The sequence below is a fragment of the Acinonyx jubatus genome, chromosome E3, assembly GCF_027475565.1.
Source record: "Acinonyx jubatus isolate Ajub_Pintada_27869175 chromosome E3, VMU_Ajub_asm_v1.0, whole genome shotgun sequence".
In the NCBI taxonomy this organism is placed as follows: domain Eukaryota; kingdom Metazoa; phylum Chordata; class Mammalia; order Carnivora; family Felidae; genus Acinonyx; species Acinonyx jubatus.
Window position 1 is genome coordinate 31855800 of NC_069398.1, and position 20765 is coordinate 31876564.

The following is a 20765-nucleotide window of genomic DNA, read 5'->3' on the forward strand; positions in this document are numbered from 1 at the left end:
CCACAGTGGGGGAAGGGCTCCCCAACCTGACAAACTGGAAGGCCAAGGACCTAGAAGGCACAGGGCTTTGTGAGCGGAACACAGGAGGGCCCCCACACTCCAGGGTCCTTGCTCTACGAGTAGAGGCGTGGCTCTGGCCTGGGGCGTGGCCTGCTGTGATCAGGGAGTGGCCAACGGGTGGAAGTTTGCCTTGATTCCAGGGGTGTGGGCGTGGTTGTGTCCTGGGGGCGTGGTCACTGCGAATCGTTGGGTGTAACAATGAGTGGGGCGTGGCCAAAAGTGGGGGTGGTTCTGGGCGTGGTCGGCAGGGGGCGTGGCTCCGGTTGGAGAAGGGGTAGGTAGTTCCAGGGGCAGCTCCCAGAGGCCACTGACCGGGCTGCGGGCGGACACGAGGGTGGTGGGAAGTCTGGCAGGTCTTCCTCAATCAGGTCAGGCGTGATTGAGGCTTAGGCTTGAGGGCCAGGACTCGGGGTGGGGGGGGGGAGGTCGGGGAGAGGGAGGTGGGTGGAGTGGGAGGAGGTGCCTGGACAAAGGGCAGGGGCTCGGACCACCCAGCCCTCACTGCCTCGCCAGTCCTACTTGCCAAGCCATGTGGCTCCCGCTGGTCCTGCTGCTGCTGCTGCTCCCTGTCGTCCCCGTCCCCAGTGCCACTGCCGCTCCCATCCCGGATGCCAATGCCAAAAGCCAGGACAGCCTGGAGAGCATGCTCCAAGGTTGCAACCGCCTCTTGTTGGAGTTTGTGGGGAGAGTGGAGGAGGAAAGGGAAGAGGGTGGGGGCAGACATCAAGAGAAGTCGGAGAGACACAGAGAAAGGGAAAGACAGATAAAATGTGGGTGCCTGAAGGACAGACAGGGAGTTAAACGACAGATGATGGGCAGGAATAGGGAGGAAGTGGGACAGCATAGAGACAGGGGCCGAGATAAAAACAGGGGACAAAAAGGGGGTGGGCTTGGGCTGGTTCCGCCCTAAGGGCCCAAGGGTGGACAGAGAAGGGAGGGAGGAACAAGGGACCCAGCCTGGAGGGCCCTTGCTGTGGGACAGGGACAGCTGCCCTTCTACCCCGTGTTCTAAGTGCCTCCCCAGGAACTGCCACCGCACAGAGGAGCAGGGTCCCTGGCCGGGGAGCAACACCCTTTCCAGCCAGCACCAGAAAGCCCCTTCCTGGAGCCCAACCTGTTCTCCTTCACCAGGTGCTCAAGCTGGAGGAGACAGAGGGCTGAGGGTGTTCCCAAATCGAGTTCCTCACTCTGACTGTCCTCCTGGGTTATGAGGTGTCCGCCGTGGTGCTGCAGCCCCAAAACCCAGGCAGCTGGCCTGCGGCTCTGTGAGAATCCTCCACGGCTCCAGGCCATCCGCAGCCAGCTTCTTAAAGGAGGCCTGCCTGGAAAGGAGACCTGGGGCCTCCCTCACTTCAAACAGCCCACCCCCAAGACCCACTTTTTGTCCTTTCCCAGGCTCATCAGCAGCTGTTGGGGCCGGGGGTGGGCACCAGAGCACTTCAGGGGACAGACGTACCCTTACCAGACCCATTCCCAGCTCCATTTAGAAATAAAGTTCTGTCTTACAGCCAGCTGTGCTGTTTTCCGTTCAGGGGTGGTCCCCCAGTGCCTGGCCAGATAAAAATTATTTCTTGTACCTAATTTATGAGCTCCTGCAGCAGCAACGTGTTGCATGATGAGTACCACAGAGCGTGCTCACATTTAGTTCTCAAAAACATTTTGTTGTCAAGAATAGACGTACATGATTGAGTCCACTGGGTGCTGTCCGGAGGGACCCCCTCCCTGAGGCTCCAGCCCCAAGCTCCCATTTCAATATTGCCCAAAGTGGCAGTCACATTGGACAGTTTAAAAAACACCAGAGTCCTATTTCATAAAGTTGAAATTGAAGATAACACACACAGAGAAGGGTCAGTGAAAAGAAATGAGTCATTCCTAGTGGGGAACTCCTACTTCTGTTCAGAGGTGAAGAAGCACTATTTGTTGATTTAAGTTTTGAGTTTAAATTTTTTTGTAATGTCTATTCATTTTTGAGAGGCAGAGATGAAGTGCAAGCAGGGGAGGGGCAGAGAGAGAGAGAGAGAGAGAGAGAGAGAGAGAGGCAGAATCTGAAGCAGGCTCCAGGCTCTGAGCGGTCAGCACAGAGCCCGATGTGGGGCTTGAACCCACGAACCATGAGATCATGACATGAGCTGAAGTCAGATGATTAACTGAGGTGCCCCTAAGTTTTGAGTTTAAAGTGATGACACATTCCTCTTTGGTTCTGTGTTATGTGCCTGTGGGTGTGTCTGGGCCCTATAGCAGCATGAGCATGGCCAGCTATGCTTCAGCCTATGGAGAGTCCCAGCCATTGTCTGGATAGGTCCTTGCTTGATCCAAGCCAGAGGAGCTGGCCCACAATGACATCTGCTTTTAGCATATCGCAGAGCCAGGTGGATGTGGGGGCATCGAGAAAAGGGGCAGGGGTCTGAGCTGGAGGCCAGAGCGGTCAGGACTGTGCTGACAGAGCAAGCTTGGCATAAGGTTGGATGGGTGGGCCAGGTGGTAATTATAAACTGGGCTCTCAAGCAGTGCTGGGTCCTGCTGGTAGAGGAGCAAGTGAGCATCCAAGTGAGCATACCTGATGGAGATACCAGCCAGCAAGAGATGGCACCCTAATGGTGCAGAGGGAGCCTGCAGGATGGTTGCCGTGGCCTTGTTTTCAGGCCACAGCATAACTCAGGTTTCTCTTCAGGCTGTCTCTGGGGCCCCAGATGGAACCATCCAATCAAATGGCAGCCGCTTCTGCCCACAAATGCCTATCCAGTATCAGCAGGACCTGGTACTGGGTCCCCCTATATCCTTGGGGCATATGCCTCAAATCTCCAAACAGACGGGTGTGGGGGTCCAGCTGCTGATTGAATCGCTGTGCTAGGGTTTTGCTCATGCTGTTTCATTGCCTGGAAGTCCATCTTTGTTCTCCCCACCTCAGCCATTAGGATGGAAAAGAGTGAGACATCATTACAGAGCCCATAGATATTATGAACACTCTGTGCCAGTGAGTTTGAAAATCTGGATAAAATGGACAACTTTTTAGAAAACACAACTTACTGAAACTGACACAAGAAATAGAATCTATGGTTTAAAATCTTCCCATCAAAAAAATCTATAGGCTCAGCTCACCTCATTAGCAAATCCTTCTAAACACTTTAGAAAAATATTAATGACAATCTTACATAAACTCCTCCAGAGAATAGAAAATGTGTTAGGAAACCAGAATAGCCTGGTTGCAAAACCTGAAAAGTAAAAAAAAAAATGTAATGTTTATTTATTTGTGAGAGAGAGAGCATGATCAGGGGAGGGGCAGAGAGAGAAGGGCACAGAGGATCCGAAACAGGCTCTGTGCAGACAGCAGCAAGCCTGATGCAGGGCTCTAAGTCACCAACCGGGAGATCATGACTTGAGCCAAAGTCAGATGCTTAACCAACTGAGCCACCCAGGTGCTCCTGAAAAGTAAATTTTGAGAAAGGAACAATTTCAGTTCAATATCTCTCAAAAACACAGGTAAAAAGATCCTAAGGTATTAGCAGAATGAATCACCCTCCTAAGACAGAAGTGTGGGAATGGTGACTTAATTAGGTAGAAAAGCTCTGCCATAAGTTGCTGGCCAAGAGTTGTCTGTGTCTGTGTCTGTGCCTGTGTGTGCACACACGGGCTCTCAAGAGAGAGGAGAAGCAGGTTTGGGGTTTGGTCAGAAGTGGAGAAATGGCTTTCTGTGAGGGGAGGAGGTACCCAGGCCCTCCCATGGTATCAGGGTCTCTGGGCTGGCTGCTGCCCATGGCCTGGGTTCATCACTCCTTAGAGTCCTGGGCTCTGAGCACTTCCATTCTTTTTGTTTGTTTGTTTGTTTGTTTAATTTACATCCACGTTAGCATATAATGCAACAATTATTTCAGGAGTAGATTCCTTAATGCCCCTTACCCATTTAGCCCATCCCCCTCCCACCTCTCCAGCAACCCTCTGTTTGTTCTCCTATTCAAGAGTCCATTATGTTTTGTCTCCCTCCCTGTTTTCATGTTATTTTTGCCTCCCTTCCCTATGTTCATCTGTTTGTATGTTAAAGTCCTCCTATGAGTGAAGTCATATAATGTCTTTCTCTAATTTCACTTAAAATAATACCCTTTAGTTCCATCCACGTAGTTGCAGATGGCAAAATTTCATTCTTTTTGGAGTAATACTAATGGAGTAATACTCCATTGTGTGTGTGTGTGTGTGTGTGTGTGTGTGTGTGTGTGTGTGTGTTATATAACACACACACACCACATCTTCTTTATCCATTCATCCATCGATGGACATTTAGGCTCTTTCCATGCTTTGGCTGTTGTCCATAGTGCTTCTGTAAACATTGGGGTGCATGTGCCCCTTCAAAACAGCATACCTGTATCCCTTGGATAAATACCTGGTAGTGTAATTGCTGGGTTGTAGGGTAGTTCTATTTTTAATTTTTTGAGGAACCTCCATACTGTTTTCCAGAGTGGCTGTACCAGTTTGCATTCCGACCAACAGTGCAATAGAGATCCTCTTTCTCTGCATCCTCACTAACATCTGTTGTTGCCTGAGTTGTTCATGTGAGCCATTCTGACAGGTGTGAGGTGGTATCTCATTGTGGTTTTGACTTCTATTTCCCTGATGATGAATGATGTTGAGCATTTTTTCACGTGTCGGTTGGCCATCTGGATGTCTTCTTTGGAGAAGTGTCTATTCTTGTCTTTTGCCCATTTCTTCACTACATTGTTTTTTGGGTGTTGAGTTTGATAAGTTCTTTATAGATTTTGGATACTAACCCTTTATCGGATGTGTCGCTTGCAAATATCTTCTCCCATTCCGTCGGTTGCCTTTTAGTTTTGCTGATTGTTTCCTTTGCTGTGCAGAAGCTTTTTATTTTGATGAGGTCCTAATAGTTTATTTTTGCTTTTGTTTCCCTTGCCTCCGGAGACGTGTTGAGTAAGAAGTTGCTGCAGCCAAGGTCAAAGAGGTTTTTGCCTGCTTTCTCCTCGAGGATTCTGATGGCTTCCTGTCTTACATTGAGGTCTTTCATCCATTTTGAGTTTATTTTTGTGTCTGGTGTAAGAAAGTGGTCCAGGTTCATTTTTCTGCATGTCGCTGTCCAGTTTTCCCAGCACCATTTGCTGAAGAGACTGTCTTTATTCCATTGGATATTCTTTCCTGCTTCGTCAAATATTAGTTGGCCATATGTTTGTGGGTCCATTTCTGGGTTCTCTATTCTGTTCCATTGATCTGAGTGTCTTTTTTGTGTGTGTGCCAGTAGCATACTGTCTTAATGGTTACAGCTTTGTAATACAGCTTGAAGTCTGGGATTTTGATGCCTCCTGTTTTGGTTTTCTTTTTCAAGATTGCTTTGGCTATTCAGGGTCTTTCTGGTTCCATACAAATTTCAGGATTGTTTGTTCTAGCTCTGTGAAGAATGCTGGTGTTATTTTGATAGGTATTGTATTGAGTATTTAGATTGCTTTGGGTAGTATTGACATTTTAACAATATTTCTTCTTCATATCCAGGCGCATGGGATATTTTTCCTTTTTTGTGTGTCTTCTTCAATTTCTTTCATTAGCTCTCTATAGTTGTCAGTGTTGAATGCTTCCATTCTGACCTGGGATAGGAGTGGGCTCCAGGCTCAGGTTCCCTGTGACTCAAAAATGGAAGCTTGGGGGCCAGAATGCAGGGGTGCTGGGAACAGCTAGCACATTCTATGCGGTAGCAGGCTACTTGCTGCAACAACCAGTTCTTCTGTTGGCAACTCCCGTTCACATCCAGACCCATGTCTGCAAATTCGATGGGTAGTGAATGGTGAGGGGTCCCTGAAGCCACACAGGGAGAGCTCTCAAAGGGCTCTTCCTCTTCAGGATCTGCCCCCAGGATCCTTGGGTCTGGGAAAAGCAGGAGCTGAGATGGGAGTCTTGGGGAAAGGAGGGGACCCCCTTCTCACTGACACCATGGGCCAGCCCCAAGACAGAGATGGAGACAGAGTTTCAGACACAGGACTATGTCAGGGAGACCCCTGTGATACCCCCAGGTCAGTCTGCCCTGTAGAGAATTTCAGAGCCTCTAGGGGGAATATAGACTGAGCTAGGGACTGAGGGGGAGTGGCTGGTGCCTCCCACTGTACCCAAATAAGGCTCTGGGAAGCATGGGGAGGAATTGGGAGCCCAAGGAGGCCCCTCCAGCTGGAGAATATTCACAGCTCAGGAGTAAAGCAGACTGACCTTGTTCCCCCTCCCCGCCAGAGCATGGAGCTACTCTAGAGAATCAGGGTAAGGTCCAGCGTGGGGGCGGTGTGTGAAATCCCAGAACCAGAGATACCCGACAGGCACAGATACCCAGCTTCCATCCTCACCCAGGAGAGTCTGCTGAGATGTGACTGTGCCCCTCAAAATCTGGAGCCCCATTTCCCCAGCTGTAAATGAAAACAGAAGGGGCACCTCCCACGGGAGGGGGCGTTCCCATCCTCTTAGGCTGCCCCTTTTCCTCTGGGGTGTGGAGTTTGGGCCTGTGAAAAAGGAGGCATGGTCTAACCAACTTCTGTCATCGATAGTTTGGCCTCTGTTGATCACGGGACCAAACTACTGGCTTAAGGTGTTTACATCTCGCCTATGGTCTGGCTCTCGAAGGTGCACAAGAATCATGCTGCCAACTCTCTATCCACATGCCCCGACACCTGCATTTCCCTTCTTGCAGTCAGAAAGCTCTCCTGCCATCTCCCCACCACGCTGGGAAGGAAGGCTTGGCCCCCGTTCTCGCTCCCTCTCTGCCTGTTCCTGCGCATGTTGAGGCTTTGTATGGCCAGTCCTGCATGGCGCAACGTGCCTCTGTTCTGCCTCTGTTCACCCTCTTCCTCTCAGCAAATGGCCTTCTGCCCTCAGGCGGTGGAGGCTGGTGTCTCCTCTCCAACCTGCTGGGGTCTCTGGCCCAAGAAGTTCCAGCAGAAAAACAGGTTTTTCTGAAATTCCAATTTATAAGGACAAGTACCACGTCTCCCTTCCAGAAAAGCTACACTCCCACCAACTGTGTGTGAGAAAAAGCCTATTTCCTCTCAGCTTTGTCAGCCCTGGATTCAGAAACTTTTTGGCCAATATTTTTGCAAAAGCAAAATTCCGCATGTGCATCCCCCCTCCCCCCCCTTATTACTGAATCAGGAGTAAATCTGAGGAGACGAGCACTTCCATTATGGAAGAATAAGGACATCTGAACATCTTCTGTTCCATCAAAGCATTTAAAAAAAAAAAATTGTCACAAGAAACTTTCCCAGAACATTGGAAAGTGACCAAAGGCTTCCAGCAATTTGGGGAGAGTTCATTCCAGAAAAATGGCTGAATCCTCGAAAACCAACAGCCTCAGAAACACAGCAGTGAGAAACAGCAGCAGCCTAGCTATCAGCCATTGGAGGGACCGAGTGGGCTAGAAGCTCCCCAGAAGCCCCATCCCCAGGGAACTGTCAAAAATCCGCAATGGCAGCTCCCCAGAAATGCCCCATCTACAGGAATGGTCTTTATTTTTGCTGATTAAGAGCTCACTGTGGGAGTAAAGCCCAATCCCCAGGACATTTGTCAAAAACAGTTAGTGGCATTTGAATCACATCATAGCTGTCTGGGGAGATGATATCAGCTGAGGCAAACAAGAGGCTGGTCGAGAACTTAAAAGGAACATTTTGAGAATGAAAAGCTGTGACTCACTGCCCCTTTAACGAGGAGGCTGTGCACACGCCCAGGAAATACCATGGACAGCATTTCTCTCTCCCATGTGCTTGGTCTGGAGACTGAGCAAACAGGAAGTAAGGGCTAGGGCAGAGTTCTTGATTGCCAGGGCAGTGAGGGGGCCCCAACACATGAGGGGCCACTTGGCAAAGACTTACTGTTTTAAGGGACTGCCCAGCCATTAGCAGAAAACTGGGATAACTGAGCAGAGGCTTCTCACAACAAAGAATACAGACTTAACAGAATTAGGAAAAGAAAATCACCAAATAAACAGAACAACTGAGCTAAACCTCTGAGGAGGGGGAAGGGGATCTTATTGCCACATTATGTTATTTAAAATATCCAGTTTTAGGGGCGTCTGTGTGGCTCAGGCAGTTAAGTGTCTGTCTTCAGCTCCCATCATGATCTCACAGTTTGTAGGTTCGAGCCCTGTGTTGGGCTCTGTGCTGACAGCTCAGAGCCTGAAGCCTGTTTTGGATTCTGTGTCTTTCTCTCTCTCTCTCTGCACCACCATCTCAAAAATAAATAAACATTTACAAAATTAAGAAATATTTCCAGTTTTACATAAAAAGAGAGAGAGATGCAAAGAAACAGAAAAGTGTGGCCTATCCATCCCACACTGACACCGCAGAGCCTGAGGTGGGGCTCAGTCCCCACAAGCCGTGAGATCATGATCTGAGCTGAAATCAAGAGTTGGACACTTAACTGACTCAGCCACCCAGTTTCCCTGAGGTTTATCAATCTTAACTGCTCTTAGCAAAAAATAAAATCTTGGTTTTATTCATTTTCTCTATTGTTTTAGTTTTCCCATTTTGGTGATTTCTGCTCTGATCTTTATTTTTTCCTTTCTTGTGCTTACTTTGTTTTTAATCTATCATTCCTTTTCTAATTTCTTAAGGTGGAAGCTGAGTGTGATTGGGGGTCTTTTTCTAATGAAGAACTTAGCACTCTAATGTTCTGTTTAAACCAACAGTTGGCAAACTTCGGCCCATTTGACAAATCCAGCCCACCACACGGTTTTGTACCGCCCCGACATAAGAATGGCTTTACGTTTTTAAATGGTTGAGAAAAACCAAAAGAAAAATATTTTGTGGCACGTGAAAATTATGCCAAGTTCAAATTTCAGCGTCCATAAATCGTTACTGGAACGTGACCACGACCACTCACCCCCATGTGGCTGCATTGGCAGAGTCAGGCAGGTTCAACGAAAATCAGCTGCAACAGAAACCATGTACATCCACATATCTATAAAAGAAGAAAAGTGAACTTCAAATACTGTACTTTTAAGATCCAGTGGAGTAAAGACTGTTTTGCTACTGATTTAGATGGCCAAGCATTGTGTTTGGCATAGCAAACCATAGCTCTGCTAGAGAGTACAATAAACATTGACTTCACCAGGCTAGACACAGCTCATAGAAGGGCAACAGCCAGAAACATGAGAAAGCTTAAAAGAGATGATCTCATCGCATCAGAATGTCTTCACAAAAATAAAAATAAACATGAGGCTGCAACTAAACTAAGTTTCTAGTCAAGCAAGGAGAGCCACCCACCTGATGGCAGGTTGATTAAATCATGACGGAGACAGCTGGAAAAAAAAACGTGTACAGAGAAGACAAACATAGTCTGAGACGTTTAGGCTTTTGGTGAGAAGGGTCAAGGACATGGAGAGCAACATCAACAGTCAATTTCAAAACAAGGCAAGTGACTTTGAGTGGTTTTCCTCACCTCTCAGAGAGTTGACAGCTCTTACGAATACCGTTCAGGTTGTGCATTCATTTGAGAAGCCAATGCCGAGTTTGAAGCGATTGAAGAATTAGTCCCCACAGATATGAAGGAACAACTATGGGTGAGAATATTTTCAAAGACCAAGTTCAGGAGAGCAAATGAAGCTCACAGTTGATGCTCCTGATTCATAACACATGATAGGTTGAAATGGCTTTCAAAAAGCACCTGCTGGTAAATAAGGCAGTTAATAACCATAGACTCTACCGTAGATTTTCAAAAGCTTTGTACACTTGTCAAACGAAGTCTGTTTCTGCTCTACAGATATTTTTGCCAATGTCGATAGCCATGCATTGTAGAAGATTCACTGCTTGATGAATTCTTTCAGCTTTTGTACAGCCAGAAATTTTTAAGAGCCTACTTTCTTGAAAGATATTTTCACTGGGTACAGACTTTTTTCTTTTTTTCCTTTTAGTCCTTTAAAGATGGGGACTTCAGGCTTACTGATAAGTCAGTGATCACTCCTACATTTATTCTTCTGTAGAGAATGTTTTTCCTTAATTTATATTTTTCTATATTTTCTGTCACCGATTTTAAGCTCTCTCGTTGTTTGCTTCATGTTCCTCGGGCTCAGAATATGTGGAGATTCTTGGATGTGTGGATTTGGTTTTCATTAAATTTGGGAGTTTCCTTAAATATTTTTCTTCCCCCTTCTCTCCTTCAGATTCCAAGTACATGCTTGTTACCTGGCTTCACTCTGTCCCACATCTTGCTTATTCATTTTTATTTAGTCGTTTCCCCCCACCTCCTCCCTGTATTTAACTTTGGACAGTTCCCACTGCAGTGTCTTCAAGTGCACTGATCTCTCCTGCATTGTCTCACACTGTTAACCCCACCCAGTGCAGTTTTCATTTGGACATGTCTGTTTTCTCCTTCAGAAGTTTGGCTGTTGGCCTTTTTAATATACTCTGCGTCTCTCCATGGCATGACTGATCTTTCTTCTAGCTTCTGGAACATGCGGAATACAGTTGTAATAACACTCCCAGTGTCCTTGTCTGCTAAATCTGTCATCTGTATCAGTCATTACGGGTCATATTTTCCTGCTTCTGTGTATTCCAGGTTGTTGGTTTTTTTTAAATCACAGATCAGACGTTACAGAAAGATAGTTTGTCACTTATTCTCCATAGCTAATCTCAGGGTTTCCTGGTGAATCTTTGAACAACTGAAATCGTTTTTCCCAATACCACTCATCAGCCTGTGTAAGGACAGATTGTTCTGACCTCCTTGCCAGTTCATAGCTAATCAGCGTGCCCCCCAAAAATGTTCAAACAGGGTTCACTGTTCCCAGACTCTCTGCAGTGTTCGCTTTTTCCTTTTCCTCTTTTTAAAATTAAATCCTCATTCTCCCCCCTCCTTTTTTTTTTTTTTTTTTTTACTTGTTTAGGACTCAGTGCATGGTTTGATCTTCACTGTATACAAGTAACAGCACGCTGATGGTTGATTCTATGCACGTTTTTCGTTGACACCAGACACAAAAGAATATGTGCTTTCGGGTTGAAAAAGAAGCAAAACTAATATAAGGTGCTAAAAAATATATTATTTTCCCTTAGGGAAGAAAAAGGACAGCAGTGGGGTAGGGGTAGGGAGGATTTCTGGAATTCTGGCAATATTCTATTTTTTCACTCTGTGAAAATTCAATTGTACCATTATTCTGTGTGGTTTTCTGTAAGTCTATCATATGTCTATTATAATGCTTGTTTTTTAAGTTTACTCATTTGTTTTGAGAGAGGGAGAGCATGAGCAGGGGAGAGGCAGAGACAGAGGGAGAGAGAGAGAGAATTGCAAGCAGACTCCAAACTGGCATCAGGGAGCCCAACGCGTGGCTTGATCCCACGAATGGAGAGACCATTACCTGAGCCAACCAAGAGTCAGATGCTCAACCAACTGAGCCACCCAGGTGCCCCATATAATGTTTATTTATTTTTTTAATGATGACTAACATCTGGTAAAAATAACATTGGATTCCTACTCGACATCTTACAGGGTAAATTGTATATCGATTAAGTGCTTAATTGTTAAAAAAAAAGAAACCACCAATATTTGAGAAATAATTTCTAAGTGTTGCAAGCATGATGTGCAACCTAGAAGCTAAAAAAGAAAATATTGATAAACCTGACTACACTGAAATAAAACAATTCTCTATGGCAGAACCCATCACAAACAATATCAGAAGACACAGCAAACCAGGAAAATGATTTACATTTCCTCCTACAGTCAAAGTTGATTTCTTTTTTTTTTTTAATTTTTTTTTAACGTTTATTTATTTTTGAGACAGAGAGAGACACAGCATGAACAGGGGAGGGGCAGAGAGAGAGGGAGACACAGAATCGGAAGCAGGCTGCAGGCTCTGAGCCATCAGCCCAGAGCCCAACGCGGGGCTCGAACTCACAGACCGCGAGATCGTGACATGAGCTGAAGTCGGACGCTTAACCAACTGAGCCACCCAGGCGCCCCTCAAAGTTGATTTCTTACTGTAAGCCAATAAGAACCTAAGAGCCACGAGCAAATAGGAAAAACATGGGAAATATGAATATGAGTGCCAAAAATAGTGCAAATAGGAAAAAAAAATGGGAAAGAATATGGATGAAGAGTGCCAACAATTCAAACGTCATTTACAAATGGGAAAAGAGGGTCAGCTTCACTCATGGAGAACAAATTAAAATGATAGGGAGACCACGCATTTCTGCATGATCAGTGACGAACGATCTGACAGCAGCCTGTCGGGCAGATGTGGAGGGGCGGGTGCTTGTGTGTATTCCAGGCGGAGGCGCTTAGCGCCGTCCTAACGATGGAGAGACCATGTCAGTAACCAGCGCGACAGCCAAGACGGTTTAAGATGCGCAAACCCACCGATCTAATTACTTGCACACAAGCCACATACCACGTGGACCAGGATGTTTATCTCAGTTTTGGTTGTACCGGCCAACAACGAGCAACCACCCGAGTACCCGTCAGCAGGGTCTTGTTAAACGAATGACGGCATCTACGCAGTGGCGCGGTGGGGAGCGAGGGCGCTGTTCATCGTTCGGAAGTGGCGCAGGATGGTCAGAGATCGCACAGCAGAGTAGCCGGAAACGCTGGCCACGTCCGCGTGCTGCCTCCCCGCCCCGGAGATGTGGCCGCGGGCACGTCCCTCCACCTCTCTAGGCCTTAGTGGTGACGGTGGCACCCGCACCGTAGGGTTTTGTGAGGACTGAACGGATCAGTATTTCTGTGTCACCGTAGAACAGTGTCTGGTAGACAGTAAGAACGACATAAGTGTTTGTTAAATACACTAAAAATACACTGATAGTGAATGATTTCAAGATCTGCCCACCGAGAGAGGGCATATGCACAACAGTTTGGGACACTGCTAACATTTTGTCACTTCAAAGCCGCAAATAGCACACACACGTGCATGCTGGCCCATGTCCCTAGACTCTCTCTGTAAGGGGAAACAGGGACTGGGTAACAGCTGTTGCCTCTGGATGAGTTTAGAGGCAGGGTTCTTGGGACAGGCTCTTTTTTACACCCTTTGAAATCTGAAACAAGTATTTCAGATTGAAAAAAATAATAATAAAAGGGGCACCTGGTGGCTCAGTTGGTGAAGCGTCCAACTTCAGCTCAGGTCACGATGTCACGGTCTATGAGTTTGAGCCCCGCGTCAGGCTCTGTGCTGACAGCTCAGAGCCTGGAGCCCGCTTCGGATTCTGTGTGTCCCTCTCTCTCTGCCCCTCCTCTGCTTGTGCTTGGTCTCTCGAGGGTGAATAAACATTAAAAAAAATATATTGAAAAAAAATTAGGGGCACCTAGATGGCTCAGTTGGTTCAGTGTCCAACTCTTGACTTCGACTCAGGTCATCATCGTACAGTTTGTGACATCAAGCCTCCCATTGGGCTCTGTGCTGACCGCACAGAACCTGCTTGGGATTCTCTCTCTCGCCCTCTCTCTCTGCCCCTACCCTGCTCTCTCTGTTTCTCTTAAAATATATATACATTTAAAAAATGAATAAAAAATAAAATTAATGCTTAAAATAGTTAAGAAGACTATGTAGTAAATGGAAAACGTGTGTAAGTCAATGTTAAATGGGAATCGTGGGATACAAAACCATACGTTTTGCAATGCTGTAAGTTTCCCTGTAAACGGGCAATGAGAACATAAGATGCCTGTGTCGTTGGGTTTTGTTGCTCAGCACCTTGGGGTACTTTCTGGTGGTGGGGTGGTGGTGGTGAAGATGCCCACCCGCATCCACTACACCAGTCACCCCATTCCGAGATCTCCAGCCTGCCGGCCACCCCTTATTGCAAACTTCGGGGAAATGCCGAGAGAGCTGGCGCTTTCCTCTGCTCTCTCCAATGAGCTGTCCACCATGCTACTTTGGGCTACTCCCTCCCTCCCCCGTCCCAGTTTACCTCCATCCCTGTAGAGAGGCAGCCTCTGTCCCCTTGGCCCAGAAGTCTCAGACTCTCCCGGGATGCCCCAGTTCAGATTTCCCAAGTCTTCCCCCCACTCATCCCTCAGCCCCCAGCCTTCTGAGACCACCGTGGTCCTCAGGCACCACATGCACAGAGAAGAGCACTAATGAGGCCCCGGGGCTTTGGAGGAAGCCAGACCCCTAAGTGGGCCCTGGGAAACCTATTAAGTAAGTCTTGTGTTTTCTTACTGAGAGAGGCCCTGGGAACAGAGGTGGAGATCACGGGAGAAGTGGGGGACTGATGTGGTGCAGGTCTGCTCCCCATTCTCTGCAGAATCCTTCCACAGTCCACCGCTACTTTACAATTTGTATCCACAGAGGAACTGCTATTTGAGCTGGGCTGTGAAGAGCGAGTAGCTTTCCAGGTGGGGAAGGACTTTCTGATATGGAACAGGTGCGCAAGGTCAGGGACAAGTGGGAGACGGCAGCAGGCCGCCGCGAGGCTCGTGGGGAAGGCGTGCGCGGGAGACAGAGGGATGGGGGCGCCCATAAGGCTTGCGGGCTCTATGTTGTGATGGTCAGAACTGGCACTTCTCGCACCCAGGACGCTGGTCGCCTGCTCAGCCCAAACTGCGGCGTCACCGCTGGGAACCACGTCTGCCAGGTTAGCGGGGTGAGCAAGGCGCCCGGCCAGCCGAGGAGCTGAGGATTTAATTCAGGCTGCGATTCGGGGTCGGGGGGCCCCAAGTCTGGCTGTCTCCTTTAAAGGAATTTTCGAATTCTCCAGTGATGCTGTGGGAGGTGGGGTGTGGGTGCCAGGGACTGAGGGCAAAGCCCCAGATGAAGCCCATGTTTGCGGGAGAGAGGAAACCCTTCAAGGAGGGGGTCTCGGGTCCAGAAGGCCCGGGGGGACACAGGAGATTTTCCTCCTCTCTCTGCCTGTCTCTCTCTCCATCTCTGTTTTTCTGTCTCTCTTTGTCTCTTCCAACTCTTCCTCCATTTCTCTTCTCTCTGTCTCTCCCTGTCTTTCTCTTTATCTCTCTCCCCCCCTCTGTCTCTCTGTTTCTCTCTTTCTCTTTCCTCTCCTTCCATCTTTCCCTTTCTGTCTCTCCCCCTCTCCCTCTCCATTTCTATCTCTGTCTCTGTCAGCCCAGAGTCTGGCGAACCACTTGGAGCGGAGGCACCTCCCTGCTGCTGCCTGTCCCTGGTCGCAGGCCTCATTCTGTCTGTGCACCTCTGCCTCTGCTTCCTTCTCTCTCTTCCGCTCCCCTTTCCATTTTCCCCTCATCTGGGTGGGGAAGGACCGACAGACGAGGCAGACACAGAGAAGAGCGGGCTCTCCCCCTACTTAAGGGCGGAGACTGTGAAATCAGACAGACCTGGGGGCCTCTGGCTAAGGGAGATGCTGTGGGTCTCCCCCAGATCTCAGCCTCCCCATCTGTAAATCAGTTGTAATGGTGGTGTGACTCCTCACAGCGGTCTCGAGAATGTTCAGGAATACTGTGCACGCAGGGCGTTTACGGCTCGCCTGCACACCGTGAGGGCTGGACACACGGCAGCGATTGTGATCCCGCCCCCTCCCTCCCGTCGGCATTTGGAGGGAATATGGGGGCGTTGCCAACGAAGGGTCGTTGGAGGTGATGTCAGTGTCCCTGGATGACTTTCCGACTTTCTGGGAGGCTTTGGGGGAAGAGCTGCGGGGCATGGGGTGGGGGGGAACCCTTGGGGAAGAGAAACAGAGGGGCGGGACACCTGAAGGCTCCGGGGTCTCGGAATCCGGGCAGATAGGCCAGGTGACGCCGGTCTGCTGCCTCGGTCCCCACACCTCCCTCTCTGCTCTCTCCAGACAACGCTTCCCTCCAGAGATCTTCAGCCAGGGCAGGGCGTGCCCGGCACACAGGCAGCAGGAAGCACACGACAGGATAGGGTGGCGATTCCTTCCATAACAGCTCCCGCACGCCGGGCCCGCTGCGCTGGGCGCTTTGTGCTGGGCGTGATGTCACTTAGTCGTCACGACAGTTCTGTGGGGCTGAGGAGGCTGCTGGGGCTTCACAGGGTAAAGACTCCAAGCCGTCTCGGCTGGTCAGTGTAACAGTGGAGACGGAGCAGGTGCACATGAGCCCAGAGGCCCCGCTTGTGCCGCTGAGCCATCCGGGCTCCGGGATAGGCTCATGCCCGGGGGGGGGGTGGGGGGGGATATTGCAAAATGACATCCCCGGGCGTCAGGGCCTGTGTTGCATCAAGGGTGACAGACGAGGAATCTGAGCCCCAAGGAGAAGGTGGAGCTTGGGCAGCATCACAGACGGGACCAGAAAGCAAAGCTCCTTACTCAGCCCCAGGCGTCCCTGTGATCTGAGGCCACCCCAGGGCTGGGTGATGAGGCAGAAGGCACTCACTGTGCCCTGCACACGCGTGTGCAAATAGACACACACACACACACACTGGCTTGGCTAGAAAGAGCTGTTTTGAGATGTGCACTGGTCTGAGGCTCTTCAAAGACCCCTAAATTAATCCTGACAGGCCCAGTGTAATGCTCCCTTACTGACCTAGTATTCTAGATCAACGCAATGCCCCTCCGAATTCTTTCTGGGCTCTTGAAACATCAAGATATCTTTATTGATTGTTTTTGAAGTTTATTTGTTTTGAGAAACAGAGTGAGTGTGGAAGGGACAGAGAGAGAGGGAGAGAGAAGCCCAAGCAGGCTCCATACGTACCGTCATCGAGGAGCTTGATGCTGGGCCCAAACTCACGAGATCATGTCCTGAGCTGCAACCAAGAGTCGGACGCTCTACCGACTGAGCCGCCCAGGTGCCCCCACATCAAAATATCTTTAGATATTCTGTCACACAGGAGACGGTCAGGGACAGGGCCGCGGTTCACAGTGCGGTGGCGGGCACGGTGCCCCGGAGAAACGCCCTCGATGCGCTAGCAGCGCCCCCACCCCCAGCAGAGGACGCGCTGGTTAAACGGGAAGGGCGGCTCGCGTGCCGGTGGGATGTGCACAGGAGCAGCCGCATCGGCCTGAGCCGGCGGTTCGACGGGGTTGGCGGACATCCACCTGCGGGTGTACCCGTGAGGCCTGGAGGCGGTGACTCCCCCAGGCAGCTGAGGCCCCTCCGGGGAGGTCAGCTGGATGGTGGCCCGGGACGGGGGGGTGGGGGGGGTGGAGAGGTGTGCAGAAGGCACGGGGCGGGTGGGGGGCCTGGAAGAGCACGGGCCGCGGAAGCCAGAGGGAGAGCGGACGGTGGCTGCAGACACCTGCATTCCTGGAGGACTCACAGGGGCGACAGGTGCCGGCTTGGGGAGAACGCCCCGCGTCCCTGGTGGAGGGGGTGTGGGGGCTGAACCCTGGAGAGGCGAGGGCCCTGTGTTTCTGGGAGGGGTGTGTCACCGCGACCCTCCTCTCTGGCCTGCACCCCTGTCCTCCCTCAGGTTCCGACATGAGCCCCTGGCCTGGGTCAAACCGGACGGCTCCGCGGGAGTTCGTGATCCTGGGTTTCTCCGGGTGGCCCCGGGGGCTGCGGCTGCTGCTCTTTGCCTTCCCGCTGCCACTCTACCTGGCCACGCTGGTGGGAAACCTGCTCATCCTGGGCCTGGCCGTCGGGGACCCCGCCCTGCACACTCCCATGTACTTCTTTCTGGGGGCGCTGTCGGCCGTGGAGGTGGCCTACACGCTGGTGCTGACTCCGCGCATGCTCGCGGGCTTCCTGCTGACCCGGGGGGCCAGGCGGTGGCCCGCTCCACCTGTGCTGCCCAGATGGGTCTCTTCGTGGCGCTGGGAGGCTCCGAGTGCCTGCTGCTGGCCGCCATGGCGCTGGACCGCTACCTGGCCATCTGCCGCCCTCTCTGCTACCCCCGGCTCATGACCGCGGGGCGCTGCCGGTGCCTTCTCGCCTCCTGCTGCGTTGGGGGCTCTCTCCTGGCCTTGGGCCTCACCGTGGCCATCTTCCAGCTGCCCTTCTGCCGGGGGGGCCTCGTCAACCACGTCTTCTGTGACCTCCCGGCCGTGTTGGTGCTGGCCTGTGGGGACTGGGACCTGCAGGAGAGGGTCCTGCTGGCCGCCTGCCTGCTGCTGCTGGTGCTGCCTCTGGTCCTGATCCTGCTGTCCTACACCAGGGTGCTGGCGGTCATCCTGGGAGTTGGGGGGGTGGCAGGCCGCCGCAAGGCCTTCAACACGGTGGCGTCGCATCTCACCGTGGCCGTGCTCCACTATGGCTGTGCCACGGCCATGTACGCCAGACCCCTGAGCAGCCGCTCCCTCGAGGAGGACGAGCTGGTGTCGCTCGTCTACATCAACCTCACGCCGTTGCTCTACCCTGCCATCTACACGCTGCGCAACCGGGACGTGCAGGGTGCCCTGTGGCGGGTGGTCGGCGGCAGGACGTCAGGGAACGTCGTCCGGGCCGAGGTCAGCGAATGCTGCGTGCCAGACGGCGTCTGGCCTGAGATCTCCCCCACTGAGGGGAACCTCACCATCCCAGAGCCGTCTGTGGCTCCCCAAGACCTGCTGGACACAAACCCGAGCCCAGCGTCCCAAGGACTCCAAAATCGGACTTGAGCCTAGTTCTTTGGCTGCTGTGGACATTTCAAGCTGAACGGTTCTCGCTGGTGGCCGTGCACTGGAGAATATTCAGCAGCCACCCCTTGTCTCTACCCAGTAGATGCCACTTGCACACCACCCCCCCCCCAGTTGAGATAATAAACAATGTCATTAGACGTTGCCCGAGGGCGGAGGGCGGGGGGGGGGGGGGGGGAGGACGCAATCAGCCTTGGTTGAGAACAACTGCTCTAAATTCTGACCACACGGTACCTTTTGAAGAGAAACGAGTGCTAAAAGGTACAAGTTTATGGTTCCTTAATTTATAATACACAACTGAAAATCATGCAAATGTTCACGAACATGGAATAGACGCAAACGACTTGTGGCAGAGTCATGGGATGGGGACGCCTGGGGGGCTCAGTCGGTCCGACTTTGGCTCAGGTCATGATCTCGAGGTTCGTAGGTTCAAGCCCCGCATGGGGCTCTGCCCTGACAGCCCAGAGCCTGGAACCTGCTTTGGATTCTGTGACTCCCTCACTCTCTGTCCCTCCCCCGCTCATGCTCTGTCTCTCTCAAAAATAAACATTTGGGAAGAAAAAAAAAAAAGCAGCAAGACAGCGCAAACTGAATGCCTCCCTGTACGTAAAAGGCCAATGACAGACTAATCTGTGCTGGTTGATATAATAGTGGTTCCCTGGGAGAAGGATCTGGGTTGGCACAGGCACAGGGGGATGGTCTGGGCACTGGAGATGTTCTAGATCTCGATCTGCATGGTAATTACATCGGTAGGTAGGTGTTCAAAACTTCATCAGATCTGTGCACCTCCTTGTATTTAAAATGAGCTACAGCTGTTCTGTTTGCGCAGCGAGCCACGCCTTCAGCGTTGCCTTTGCTGCCTTATGCCCCCGGTGCACACTTCCTCTCGTTCCGCATTCCACGTGTGAAAATGCCGCGTGTTGTTCAGTGATCAACCCAAATACTGCTGTAGCGAGAATGTTTTTGTCCTCCCCCGCCCCCTCTAAATGCATCACGTGGAAACCTAATCACCGGGAGCCGGGCTTAGGGGTGGGGCCTCTAGAGGTAATTAGGTGATGAGGGTGGAGCCCTTGTTAACAGGATTAGTGCCTTTATAAAGGAGGCTCCAGAACGTTCCCTCTCCCCTTCCACCGGGTGAGGCCACGGCGAGGAAGCGGCTGTTTGCAAACAAGAGGTGGGTGCTCAACAGACACGAAATCTGCCAGCACCTCGATCTTGGAGTTCCCGGCCTCCAGTCTGGTGAGCAATGTCCGTTGTTCAGAAGCCCCCTAGTCTGTGCAGCACGCTAAGACAGCCCCCCTCTCCGTCCCCCCCTCAATCACAACTGCTGTCACTCTAGGGGCGCCTGGGCAGGTCAGTCAGTTGAGTGTCCAACTCTTGATTTCGCCTCAGGTCGTGATCTCCCGGTTTGTGAGTTTGAGCCCCAAGTCAAGGCTCTTCACGGACAGCAAGGAGCCTGCTCGGGATCTCTCTCTCTGCCTCTCCCCTGCTCATACCCTCTCTAATTAAAAAAAAAATTAAAAATAAACTGGCAGTCTAAAATATAATTTAAACATCTCCTTCACTTACCACTCAATTATACTGTGAGCTCTTTAAAGCCAGGTCTCAGACCCTATGAACTTGGCAGTTCTTAGTAAATACTGGATGGAGGAATAAACCATAGACAAGCTCTGGGCTGTGTGGGCGTCTCGCTTAAGGGCTATAGGCCCAGGGGCATAGCTCTGGAGTCCAAGGGCAGAAAGCTGTAGGACCGCGTCTTCTGGGGTCTGTTCTGGGGTCTGTCAGAGCTGGCTGTAAACCTCAGCTGGCAATTCTTGGGCCCAGTTTACCAACGCAAGTAGCCTCGGGAGCAGCAGGCTTGTAACTGAGCACACTAGCTGCGTCCGGAAAACTTGACCGTCCTGATGGGGCAGGGAAAAGGCCCTGGATCCTCAGAGATGCTTGCAGATGGCTTTTCTTTTTTTAAGTTTATTTTGATGTAAGTTAATTATTTATTTTGAGAGGGAGAAAGAGCGAGAATCCCAAGCAGGTTCCACCCCACCAGCACAGAGCTCGACGCAAGGCTCCACCCCACGAACCGTGAGGTCATGACCTGAGCTGAAATTAACAGTCGGACGTTTAACGTTTAAGCAACGGAGCCACCCAGGCGCCCCGCAGGCGGGGTCTGCCGACACCCGGTGCTCAGCCACCTGTGGTCCTGTGCCGGGCTGGTTTTGCTCCAGTACCCCTCTGGAGCTGGGGTTAGGCCCCGGGGGTCTGCCAGCCATC

At 50.9% G+C, this 20765-nt stretch overlaps 1 protein-coding gene across 1 annotated transcript in view; it reads left to right on the forward strand.

Moving 5' to 3' along the window:
- Positions 1–18638, forward strand: part of RBAK (RB associated KRAB zinc finger) — a 52615-nt gene extending 33977 nt beyond the window's left edge. The window contains exon 3 of the mRNA XM_053213550.1: positions 17354–18638. Within this exon, the coding sequence (XP_053069525.1) occupies positions 17354–18479 (1126 nt within the window). The 3' untranslated portion in view covers positions 18480–18638. The remainder of the gene's footprint in view (positions 1–17353) is intronic.
- Positions 18639–20765: the final 2127 nt, after the last annotated feature.